The 13485-nt window shown below is 40.6% G+C and overlaps 1 protein-coding gene across 3 annotated transcripts in view; it reads left to right on the forward strand.

Annotated features, from left to right (window-relative positions):
• The first annotated feature begins 5272 nt into the window (after window positions 1-5272).
• CEP55 (centrosomal protein 55) overlaps window positions 5273-13485 on the forward strand; it is a 31527-nt gene continuing 23314 nt past the window's right edge. The window contains exons 1-4 of one of the 3 annotated variants that reach the window (XM_089897940.1): window positions 5273-5314; window positions 7069-7263; window positions 9687-9962; window positions 12147-12215. In XM_089897940.1, coding sequence (XP_089754066.1) covers window positions 7081-7263; window positions 9687-9962; window positions 12147-12215 — 528 coding nt within the window. In that variant the 5' untranslated portion in view covers window positions 5273-5314; window positions 7069-7080. Of the gene's footprint in view, window positions 5315-5388; window positions 5671-7068; window positions 7264-9686; window positions 9963-12146; window positions 12216-13485 lie in introns of those variants that run through there. The other 2 variants (XM_022569539.2, XM_089897942.1) reach the window with 2 other exon arrangements.

The raw sequence follows: 13485 nt of genomic DNA on the forward strand, positions 1-13485 counted from the left end.
TATGTGTGTGTGTGTGTGTGTGTGTGTGTGTGTGAGAGAGAGAGAGAGAGAGAGAGAGAGAGAGAGAGAGATCTGAAACACAGATGAATAAACATGGTGAGCAATGGGAACCTCAAGCCATTTGATGTGGGTGGGAAATCATGTGCGAGGGTAAACAGTCAAGCAGTGAGCCTAGGCAGGCAGGCAGGCCCCAGCTCAGAGAGTCTCGTCTGCTCTGTTAATAACAACTAACATCTACCACGTGCTTACTACATGCCAGATGCTATTCTAAGCATTTTATTTTGTCTCATTTAATCCTTCCACTGCCCTGTGCTGTGAAGTAAGCACTATTTCACCATCCCCATTTTACAGATGAGGAAACTGAGGCCTAATTTGGTTAAGTAGTTTGCCCAGTTCTCACAGCAAGCGGAGCTGGGATCTGAACACAGGCAGTCTTCCTCTAGAGTCCATGCTCTTTTTTTTTGGCCAGGCCTCACAGCTTGTGGGATCTTAGTTTCCCGACCAGGGATCGAATTCATCTCCCCCTGCAGTGGAAGTGTGGAGTCCTAAACACTGGACCACTGCCAGGGAAGTCCCTAGAACCTCTTCTCTCAACTCCTTAAGCCAGGCCTCACTGGCAGTGGGAACTTATTAGAGATGCATTTTCCAGCAGGGGAGCAAAATGACTGAATTGCATACCAATTCTCTGAATACAAATGAAACATTTTAATAACCCCATAGACTTAAAATTAAATTTTAAATGAAGCTAAAACAGGCAGAGCAGTCAATGTCTGGAGAGCTGCCCTTTCCAAATAGGATATACCTTGAATGGAGAACCAAGTCAGGAAGCATCACTGACTGGCTAATGAGAATTCTCCTATATGACATTAGCCAGTTAGAGAAAATATGCTGAACCTGCCCCTGAAATGGCTTTCAAATATGTCACTAATAGGGCTGCTATAATCTCAGTTAGATATTGAGGGGGTCTTCCTATTTACCGATTTAAAACGCAGCCCTTCCTGGTTGGAGAGGAACTCTAACCCAGGAATGAGCAGTGGGTCTACCCCGAGAAGGAGCTGGGCTGTAAACCGATGCTTTTGGTGCCTGTTAAGGAATATCGATAACAAAAAGGAGGAGAGTAAACAAATCGTTTCTCCACAGTAGTCTAGGGCAGAAGAGACCCCCATCAATTCATTCATTCATTGAACAAATAGTTATTTATCATTTTAAAAATTATTATTATTTTTTGGCTGCACTGAGCAGCTTGCAGGATCTTAGTTCCCCCACCAGGGATTGAACCGGTGCCCCCTGCAGTGAAAGCGCTGAGTCCCAACCACTGGACCACCAGGGAATTCCCTGAACAAATATTTATTAATTATCTAATTTGTTCAAGCACTGTGATGGTAGGTACTGTGGATATGGGGGTGAGCAAAATCAGACAGACTCCTCAAGCAATTTACAGTGGAATGAGGGAAAGGGACACCAGTCAAAGAATCACTCATGATTCAATGTGCAATTATAGCTGGAATGAAGCCTTTGAAGAAATCTGTGGTAAAGAGAGGAAATCCTTTACTCAGGAGGCAGGGAAGCCTTCCCTTAGGCAGGGAGGATGGAGCTAAGATCTGGGAGATAGGAAAGGAGGCAACAGCTAGAGCATTCCAGACAGGGGGAACCTCCTGTGAAAAGGCCCTGAGGCAGGAAGGAAACTTCCTGGTTCAAGGAATGAAGGGTGTCTAATGTGGGGCTTTGACACCAGATTGGGGAGGTCAGTCTAGGCTTGCTAGGCCTGAGAGGACACAATGGGGATTTTGTTAGATGATCAGATCTGCATTATTTCAAAAAATCCCTGCGGAGTGGATTGGAGGGAGGCAAGAGTTTACCAGTTTCTTCTCAGCCTGCATTTAGAGAACATTTATTGTGTGCATACCAGTGCTGTTCAATAAAAACATAACAGCAGCTGCATTTATATTTTGAATTTTCTAATAGTCACAGTAAAGAAAGTAAAAAACAATAGTAAGATTGATTTTAATATATTTTATTTTACTTAATATATCTAAAATATTATTGTCTCAACATGTAATAATATTAAAAAGCTTAGTCATTGAAATCAGCTGTGTATTTCATACATCTCAATTGGGACACAAAACATTCGTCAGAAATACTTCATCTGTATTTAGCTTTCATAAAATTTACAGTTGATAAAGTAGGCTCGCACCCCGATGTTCACTGCAGCACTGTTTACAGCAGCCAAGAAATGGAAGCAACCTAAATGTCCATCAACAGATGAGTGGATAAAGAAGATGTGGTATACGTATACAATGGAATATTACTTAGCCATAAAAAAGAATGAAATGATGTCATTTGTAGCAACATGGATGGACCTAGAGATTATCATACTAAGTGAAGTAAGTCAGACAAAGAAAGATAAATATCATATGATATCACTTATATGTGGAATCTAAAAAAATAATGGAGGTGAACTTGTTTACAGAACAGAAACAGACTCACAGACTTGGAGGGCGGGCTTGTGGTTGCCAAGGGGGTAAGGAGGAGGGGAGGGATGAATTGGGAGGTTGGGACTGTCATATGTACACTACTATATGTAAAGTGGATAATCACCAGGGATGTACTATGTAGCACAGGGAACCATGCTCAATACTCCGTAATAACCTGTATAGGAAAAGAATCGGAAAGGGAATGGATGTATGAATATGTATGGCTAAATCATTTTGTTGTACGCCTGAAACTAGCACAACATTGTGAATCAATTATATTCCAATATAAAGCAAAAAATTTAAAAACCCAAAACTTCAAAAAGAAGAAAAAAAATAGGCTTACATACCTAAGTTGTTCCAAACATAAAAGTTTTTTTGATAACTGAATCAACCATCAGTTTTTTTTTTGTTGTTTTTTTTTTTTTGCGGTACGCGGGCCTCTCACTGTTGTGGCTTTTCCCGTTGTGGAGCACAGGCTCCGGACGCGCAGGCTCATCGGCCATGGCTCACGTGCCCAGCCGCTCCGCGGCATGTGGGATCCTCCCAGACCGAAGCACGAACCCGTGTCCCCTGCATCGGCAGGCAGACTCTCAACCACTGCGCCACCAGGGAAGCCCCAGTTTTTTAATTTAAATTAAGTAAAATTAAAAATTCGGTTCCTCAATCACTGTAGCCACATTTCAAGCACTCAACAACCATATGTGGCCAGTGCTACCATAATGGATTGAGTAGAAAGAACATTTCCATGATTGCAGGAAGTTGTATAAGAAAGCACAGATGTATCTGCTGGAGAAGGCCTGGGTAGTCATTAGCTTTCCTTTGGAAGACATAACCTTTCAGGGGTGAAGAGTACATTCATCTACAACAGCCTCACTATTTCTTTTTATAAAGCCTAAATCCATTCAGCCTCTTTTTGGTACTGTTTTGGTTTCCCAAGATTTTCCTACTGGGAAGAAAATAACCTAATATTTATTGAGATAAATATCCAGTCCACTTGGCCATTATATTTCTCTTTGTTAATGAATAAAGATGAATTTTGAATCCCTGTCCTAGGATATCTCCTAGTGAACTGTCAGTATCAAATTACTATCATCTCTTCAGGCCTTTTGCAAACTACTAGCTTCTCACACTTCACGCCTAGCCCCACCTACCTGTGAAGAGCAAACATTGATTTTCGGGTCTAACAATGACAATTACAAAATTAAATGAGCCACCAGGCCAATGAGCCTCCTGCCTACTCCTTTTCCTCAGGGGTCCCCAGTCACAGGGGGAGCTCCTGCCAGAAGAGAGGGACCTGGGGAGCAGATGTGTAATTGGGCAGTCTGGCCCAGCAGGCCTAGGTACCAGGTCCTCTGTCTACCAGGTGCCATCCCTCTTCATACCGTTCCTCCCACTTCCTGTCTTTTCTCTCCCCATTTGGCTCAAAGCTGAGCAGAGAAATCTCTTTCTCTCTCTCATCCAAGAATCTCTGTAGATTTCTATGGAGACTAATTTTGCCCTTGCTCTCAACTCTGGGCAATGAATAGCATTCACACCTTCACTAATCTTTTGCCTCGACTTCCTCCCACCCTAATCCCATCTGATAGGTTAATACAACAGATAGGAAACAGCCCAGTTCTCCTCACTTTTCCATCAGAAATGTGAGTTACTTGGCAGCAAGGACCAAACGTTATCTTCTTGCCTTTCCTTTTATTCTTTAAAATTCTCTACATGGTTTCTCATCCATTCCATTTAGAAACAAAGGGTTTTTGTTGCTTTTTATGTAATAAGGGCTAACATCAGTTGAGCATTTACTAAACACTATGCACTTTACATGGGTTCTCTCATTTAATGCTCATAATCACCCTATGAGGTAGATATTATTACTTGTATCATTTTACAGATCAGGAAATTGAGGCTCAGAGAGGTTAAATAACTTATTCAAGAACACACAGGTAGTAAGAGGCAGTCAGGAGCTAAAGTCATTCCTAATCCAGAGTTTAACCCCTGTGTGACGCTGCTTTCCTAGGATGTTTTCTACTGTATCCTTTTTATTGTGTTAAGCCTCTGGTGAGTCTATGCTCTGCCTGAGAAGGGCAGGCCCTGCCAAACGCTTTCTGTGCCTCTCGGTTTTAGTAAGAGAAAGTCCTCAAAGCGGGTAACCAGGACCCGTATTTAACCAATAGACACCGAGCCGGAGGGCAATCTGGAGCAAACGCCTGCCTAGCTTGCTTCATCTAGGGCTCATAATCTCAGCGTTCAATCTGGGCGTGCCTATCAATCCTCCCACAGGCTACACTCCCCATTGCTCCACCCTGATTTTTGGGAGGAGGAAGGCGCACCCCAAGAGGAAAACAGGGAGGCTGTGCCCCCTTGTGGAATCCAATTCTCCCATTTTATAAAGGTCGAAACTGGTACTCAGAAGGGCGAATCATGCTCAAGGACGCGGATCTGGTTGGTCCCCGCTCGCAATCACGGGGGTTATCTCGCTCAGCATAGTAATTTGCTTCAGCCCCAAAGCAGATAAACACAAATCAGTTCCTTACAAAGAAACACCGAGCTTGAGGTCTGAAACCTCAGAAAAGCGTTGAGGAAACTCCCAGAACTCGGTAGCGGGTTCGGCGAAAGCCTTCCCGCCTTCGGCCCCTTCTCTCGGCCTCAGCCCCACCCTTCGACCCCGGCTCTGCGGGTCTCCAGCCCGCACTCCATCGGCCCTCGGGCTCCAGGCCCCGCCCCTCGGAGGCCGCAGCCAATCGGAGAGCCGCGATCCCGTCGCGCGTGCCTCACCCCTGCCGGCAGTGACGTGCCCCACCCCACAGCCGCGGGATTCAAACTCCCGGAAGCGGCTCCCGCGCCGGAGGGTGAGACTGGGCCGACCGCGGAGTGTGGCGGGGGCGGCCAGGGCCCGCAGCCCCGGGACCGGGCGAGACCGCGAGGGAGGCGTGGTCAGTGGGAGATCGCGTTAGCTGGGGCTCAATCTCTGCCCTCCCGGGTGCCCGTCGCGTTTCCCTGGCTCTCACTTGGTTCCTGGCCCTGGGGGTGCCTCACGGCGGTTGCCGATTCGATCCCTCCTTTCAGCCCTGCGGCGGATATTATCCTCCTCTTTCAGACGAGCGCTGGGAGTTCGAGTGACTTGGCCAAGGTCTTTCGTTAGTACAGCCTTTTGCGGATTAGCAGGCACTTTCATGTCTGTTCTACAAACATCTTAAAAGTGGGGGTGAGGAAAAAAGGTGCCCGTTTTTGCAGTTTTTCTTTGCCTGTCTTTCCACGTGAGATCTTCTGTGAGGGTTTTCGTAAGATTTGCCTCCACTTGCAGACGACGTGGTCTGTAATAGAGGCGTCGTGCCCTTTGCTGGTTATCTTAGTCTTTCACCTTAGAATGGGCAAAACTCCAGGGCTATCCTTGTGATGGATGGTCTCTTCAACTCAGTTTACCCACTTCTGGTATTTTCAGGCTCTCTGAGTCCACACAGGATGACCCTTGAGGTCCCTTCCGTAGAAAAACCTTCTCCACCGAGGTGTCTAAGTAGGTCTCCTCAACTGTTACTGGTATCATTTATCATTGTACTTTTCATTTCCTGGATAACATTTATTTTACAACTTGAGAATCTATATTTGTTTCCTTGTTACTGCCTGCCGCGTCTGCTAGATCGAAAGTTCCGTTATGTAAGGGACATGTCTCTCTTTCATTTCTTTCTTTTTTCTGCCAGTGTATACCCAGCACCTAATATGCTGTCTGGTAAATTAAATTCTCCAGTATTTTTTGAATGCATGAATAGTATCATATTCCTCTGGATTCCCTAGTCACATTACCATTATTTTATCTTGGGATCCATAGGTGGAAAAATGCTTTTTAACCTCCCTAATTAAAACTACTTTTATTATATACACAGTAATTTTTGCTATGTATTTTGCTCCTAGAGTTTATATTATACCCTTGCTTCTTAAATGTCATCTAATTCTATTAGCAAATATGCTAAACTTCTCCTTACTCCTTATTCTTAATTCCTGTCATTCCTGAATTCTGTGAATATTGTCTCTTTTTCCTATAAATGCCTCATATTGGTTTCTTCTCACTTCTGCCCACTGTGCTCTCTCAGCTGACTATTATCATTAAGATAGATCTGAACTAGGCCTAGCTTATAAAACAGAATATGCACCATTATATCAGGTAATGACGTTTCAATGTCCAGATATTCAGAATTACATTATTTATCATTAGCTTTTTATTTTTGGGTAAAATTTGTCTTTGATTGTGATCTACTTCTTTCAGACTTCATTTAATGGTTTAATAACTGGTTAGCCCTCCGTTTTTTTTAATGAAATTTTTCTACTGAAGTATGACACACATACAAAATCCTGCACAAACACAAGAGTACAAGTTGACATATTGAATACTCCCCATGTATCTACCACCCAGACTTTAAAAATATATAGTGTTACTAGCACGCTAGAAGCCTTCCCCAGTCCCTGTTCCATACCCTACTGGTTTGGCTATACCACTTCTATTTAGATAGAAAGGTTCTTCTGTTTAGCAAATTAGTTATTAGACCTTTTCAAACCTGAGATTTGACCTTGTAAACTCAGACTTATAACTGCATTTTTATTTTTACAGACATTTTCAGAGATGTCTTCCAGAAGTCCCAAAGATTTAATTAAAAGTAAATGGGGACCAAAGCCTAGTAACTCCAAATCAGAAGCTGCATTAGAAAAATTTAGGGGAGAAACTGCAAACTTAAGAACATCGGTGGATGAAATGGCAAGCGGAAAAGGAAAGCTGAATGATAAAGACAGACACAGACTTTTGGAGGTAAGACCCTTTAAACTGTAGTAAGCTTTGCTGTAGTAGATGAGAAAGTATAATGATATAATGTAGTTTTTATGTTCACTAAATGTAAAAAACAAATCTAATGTCAACTTTGGGATTTAGCTTTTAATGTGAATGTTTAAAAACCCATTTAATCATGTATATTGGCTGCTTTACAAGTAATCTTTGTTTACAGTCTTTTTTAAGGTAAAATCTTTACAGATATTAGCATTTTGTGTTCTGTTAAACTATATTTCCCTAATTTACAATTTGGTATGATATAGTCTGTAAAGCAGTTAGGAATTTGCTAGAACTGGAAGGATTTAAAATTTAATCGTCAATTTGATTGTAATTTATTTTGCAAAAGTACTTTTATTGTTCATAGAAAATAAATGATCTGTACTAAATAATATCATTGGATTTCTTTAAATTTTACTTTATAGGCACATCATAAAATCAAATGATTTATTATTTTTTAACACATATTTATTATTATTTTTTAATACATAATATGTGTTAACATATTTTAACACTTTATTTTTAACACATATCACCAATTCTTAGACATAAAGATTATTTTGTAATCTGGTGAAGGAATCTAATAGCTTTCCTGGGAGATCTCTTTCCAGTTCATTCCACTTCTGACGAGCACTGGCTATCAAAACCCCTTTATAATCAATTGAAATTAACTTCCTGTAACTTCTACCCGTTTGTTCTAGTTATGTCAATTAAAGCTACACAGAACAAGTCTATTTTTTTTTTTTTTATCCAATTGACAATTTTTCAGATATCCAAGGAAATCTTGCTTCCTCTTACTTTTCTGTAGACCAGCCCCATATTCTTCAGCTTTACTGGCTTTTTCTTCTCCTGGTCACTTTCCTGAACACTCTGTGGTGTGTTCATGTCCCTCTTGAATTATGTACCTAGTATTGCATACAGTGGCAAACACAGGTTGAAGCAGTACTATTATTTCCCGTAATCTGGATGATATACTCTATGAAAGCTTAAAATTGAATTCGGTTTAGGCTTCCCTCGTGGCGCAGTGGTTGAGAGTCCGCCTGCTGATGGAGAGGACACGGGTTCGTGCCCCGGTCCGGGAAGATCCCACATGCTGCGGAGCGGCTGGGCCCGTGAGCCATGGCCGCTGAGCCTGCGCGTCCGGAGCCTGTGCTCCGCAACGGGAGAGGCCACAACAGTGAGAGGCCCGCGTACCAACAACAACAACAAAAAAATTGAATTCAGTTTTTTGGTAACTGTATCATACTACTGTCTTGTCTTAAGCTTGTAGGCAACTGAAAATTCCCTCATCGTTTTCATACAACTGTCCCACTCAATTTCCCCATCTCTTTTTTTTTTTTTGCGGTACGCAGACCTCTCACTGTTGTGTTGTGGCCTCTCCCGTTGCGGAGCACAGGCTCTGGATGCGCAGGCTCAGAGGCCATGGCTCACGGGCCCAGCCGCTCCACAGCATGTGGGATCTTCCCGGACCGGGGCACGAACCCGTGTCCCCTCCATCAGCAGGCGGACTCTCAACCACTGCGCCACCAGGGAAGCCCAATTTCCCCATGTTTATTTGAACAACTGCTTCTCTCCCCCACCCTCAAATGCAAGTTTTTAGTTTTATGTTGTTTTTCCTTTGTTAGCATGTAAAGCCATTCTGCTTTTTCTATCATCTCTCTATTGATGCGTTCTCCCTTATGCCAGCAGGAGTTTAACAAACATGTCTTCTTTATCTTTCAAATCCTTGAAAATGTTGAACACTCCTTTGAAGATCACCTTCTAGATTTGACACCAAATCATTTATTAACAAAAAGCAAGTTTATGAATACACTTTTATCCAGGTAGAACATTTTGTTATTTTTAAATTCTGTTGCTTCAAGTTCATCAGTGAGCATGTATCTCTTTGTGTGACTCACTTTTAGCCTTTAAGATTATTAGATCTGGCATGATGGGGGAATGACTAGCAGATACTCAGGTGAGAGCCAGCTTTTCTTCAGCTTTCTCTAACCACTGTTGACAGAGTTGATCTCTCCTTTCTGTGTCCATGTCCCATTCATTTTCTATATATCTTAACCACAGCACTTACCATATTGCATTAATATATTGGCTTACCTCTCTGATTTCTCTGAGCGTAAGACCTTGGCTTCATCTTTTTTTTTTTTAACTTTTTATTTTATATTGGAGTATAGCTGATTAACAATACTGTGACAGTTTCAGGTGCACAGCAAAGCGACTCAGCCATGCATATACATGTATCCATTCTCTCCCAGACTCCCCTCCCAGGCTTCATCTTCTTTTTTGCCCTGTATCTGGTATAATGCTGACTTGATATATAATAAACACTTCACAAACGCTTGTTGTAATATACTGTTTATTTTTGTGTTTGACCTGGCCTTTTTCTAAGATTCTTCTTGGTTTATATCTAGAAAATTCGAGTCCTTGAAGCTGAGAGAGAGAAGAATGCTTATCGCCTCACAGAGAAGGACAAAGAAATACAGCAACTCAGAGACGAGCTGAAAGCCAAACACAGCACTACTGCATTGCTTGAACAGCTGGAAGAGAAAACAAAGGAAGGTGAAAGGAGGGAACAGCTGTTGAAATCCTTGTCTGAAGAGACAGATGTATTAAAAAAACAGTTGTCTGCTACAACTGCAAGACTTGCTGAATTTGAAGGCAAAGCTGATACACTTTGTTTATCACAGGTACTAATTTCTTTAAACCCAGATTTTTAAAATCTTTTCTGATACAGTTTGTAATTCTTATGGAGAATGAGTTTGTTAAAACATGCTTGGCAAATGGTGAAACAGTATAGTATACTAACAGGTTCCTTTTTTTTTTTATAGCCTGGTACTTCTCCGTAAGCAAAAATAGGTAATATGGCTCCCTCCACTCCCCACACCATTGTTTTATGCAAGGGAGTATTCAGAATACAGAATCCGCAGTGTATCTACAACAGCCAGGAAGATTTTGTTGAGTTCTTTTTTCTATAGTTTGTATTGTGGAAACAATAGGCTTCATTTTTTGGTTGTTTTTCTTATTTGAGATACCCAGTTAAAATATCAAGTATGCTTTTTTCCTAACTGTACATGCTTTTTCTCCCTCTCTTTTGTTTTAGCATCACTAGTGTAGCAAAAAGAGCAAGGATTTGTGGGTAGGCAGATCCGAGTTCAGATCTTTGTTCTTCCACTTGCTAGCTGTGTGACTCTGAACAAATTCCTTAACCTCTCTAGCCTTGGAGACAATGCTAGAATTCACAAGACCCCTCTCCTAAACCTCAATTTCCACATCAGTAAAATCAGGGTAAGAATACTGGAGATTAAATGTTACAATATATGTAAATAGCCTAGCAGAGTGCCTGGCATGTAGTAAGTGCTAAATAAATGGTTTCTTATTGATCAGACCTTTGATTCTTTTGGAAATTTGGACATTTGAATAATACTAATACTACAACTATTAATACCACCTACAGAAGAAAATCTACGGCTTTCAGATACAATATGTCAACGATGTTAAGGGTCTTTCTACTTTATCTCCCCTTTAGAGCACCTATAATTTATGTGTACTCTCATAGATGGGCAATTGAGTGTTTCTACAGATGAGTTCAAAGAGGTTAAGCTTTTCTAGAGAATTTCCATAGAACTGAAACTCATGAAACATTATAGTCAGGTCCTACGTGTTTGACTAAACCTTTACTTAAAGCTCAAGAATTAGTTTCTTTTGAAGGTGGAAATGTAAATCTTGGTAGAAATGATAATTTAAAAAATGTATTCTTATAATAATTGTTGAATACCCACTACTCATTTCTGTATTAGTCAGCATGTCTAATTGCCTAACAACCGACCTCCAAATCTCAGAGTCTTATATGAAAAATGATTATTTTTCCCTCATGTCACAGCCTAGTGCAGGTTGGAGTGGAGGAGGCTTTGCTCCACATAGGCATTCAGAGATCCACGTTCCTTCCTTCTAGTGGCTCCCCCATCCCTCAGGGTGCAGTCCTCCACCAGATCTGCTATACACAGCTGTGGGCTAGACAGCATGTGGAGAATTAGGGGAGCGTGTGAGGTCTAGGCCTGGGAATGGCATATCTCACTTTTGCTCACGTTCCATTGGACAGAATTCAGTCTCATGACCTCACTAACCACAGGGAAGTCTGGGAAATGTAGTCCACAATGTGCCCAGGGAGAAAGGAAAGGGATTTGATGAACCATCTCTATCATAGTTTCTACCTAAAGGACTAAATTGAGAGGGAGAAAGGGCTACATACTAGGGTGGCTAGAGCATCTTTGGAGAAAAAAATATTTTGAGCTTCTTTGCCATCCTTCATATACATCTCTTTCCTTATAGCTGTTAAAAGACTGAAATACAGCTTTTTATGAGTTTTGTTGACTAGCCTGGGTACCTTACCACCTACTTCCCCTCTTTTTTTTTCCTCTATGAGAAAATGAAGAAAAAAGAGGGGACAAATTATGTTTTGAGTTCTGTATGAATGAATACTAATTAATACTATTGCTAATACAAATATAATTCTAGAAAACAACTTTCGTCTTTTATTTGCCAATTTAATATTTTCCAGATGTCATTTAAATACCCCAGCTGTTTTGTCTCCTTCTGGTGAAAATCAGTGGGCTGTTCATATGCACTGAGGGCTATACTGGGGTCCAGGTGACCTCAGAGGTCCAATTAGGTATGAAATCTCAGGGTTTCCAATCTGCTTAGAAAGCTTCCAGGACATCTAAATTCTGCTCTGCTACCTATCACCTGGCATATACCAGATCTGGATTTTGGGATGCCCCTGTGAAGTATACTGTATTATTATGAAACTGAATATAATGAGGAAACTTCTGTTGTTAAATTTATGATGTTAACTAATATTGATTTACTTGTAGACTGTGGCTACAAGTTGCTTCAATTCATCAATGAGTAATATTCATGAAATGGAAATACAGCTGAAAGATGTAAGTTCATTTTTCTTTTATTAAGTTATGACTAAAGAGGACTACTTCATTTATTATCAAATTTCATGGAAATTGACAGCAGTAATGCTGTGGTTTGAAAAAAATCTTTTGAGGAAATGGAGAAATGAATGGTTTGAGATCATCTCTCTAGGTTACTACTACCTTTAAGTCTCTTTCCAGGCATTCAAGAGGGCCAGTTCCTCTAAGTATGGACTCTTTAGGATAGAAAGCCCTAGAAATCACCCATTTTTACCAAATACCTCAACAGTATCCCTTCTTCACCTAAATCTAATTTGCTCAACTATTTTATTATTATAATGTAATTTAACTTGTAGTTTTTTTTTTTCTTTTTGTTTATCCATGCAAGATGTACTCTTTAGTTTGAAATTATCCCCTTGGAACCAGGGTTTGCTTTCATAGTTTGAAAAGGAAACACATTCTTTGTGTATTCAATGTTTCTTTTTCCTAGAATTTGATATGAGGTTATTTTAGATATATGGTAAAGCTGTATTACAAACTTATGTCTTAAATGGATTGGTGAGTTTCATTGGAAATTAAATAAATTGGGGACACAGGACTACTATTCACATTGTACTTTTTCAGGTTTTAAGATTAGATATGCAAAGTATGAAATTCTTGATTTAATTATTGGGCCAGTAGGTAGATATTGTGATTCCAGAAATATTACTATCCTGTCTATCCTGATCTAGGTATGCTCTTAAGATTCCTGTTTTATCTTACCTAGCAGGTGTACCTTGAGGTCTATTTAATCTTCAAAAGAAGAATTTAAATCTGTTGAGTGTCTGTATAACTGGGTACCACATACCCTTATCAAAGTAATTTACCTAGAGGTAACAGAAATACAGAAGAAACATAATTCTTAAAATACTATCAAAATAAGTTTTTTGTATGTCATATACTATCCCCAGCATCTACAAAATTGGAAAGAATGACTAAAGGGAATCTTGCGAAGTTTCCTGAATTTCACTAGTGTCTCGTTTAGCAAAGTACCTGAAAATAGATGTTGTTTTCTTAAACTCGGGTAATTTTTAGGCTTCTCAGTGCCAACTGCTTCAAAGAGCAACTAAAGTTATTTTTATGTAATGACGATTTGTCTGGGGTAGAACCTGAGATTCTCCATTTCCAGTAAGCTTCAGGTGCTGCTGCTACGGTTAGTGGTCTGAAGACCACCCTTTAAGAACCATTAAATTACATTTGGGGAGCAAGAGGTGGTTTAGCTCTGGTTACCCCTTTGGAGTCTCAGCAGATC

This window comes from Delphinapterus leucas, chromosome 16 (genome assembly GCF_059928025.1).
Source record: "Delphinapterus leucas isolate spDelLeu-1000000601 "Yukka" chromosome 16, BTC_Dleu_Yukka2, whole genome shotgun sequence".
In the NCBI taxonomy this organism is placed as follows: Eukaryota; Metazoa; Chordata; class Mammalia; order Artiodactyla; family Monodontidae; genus Delphinapterus; species Delphinapterus leucas.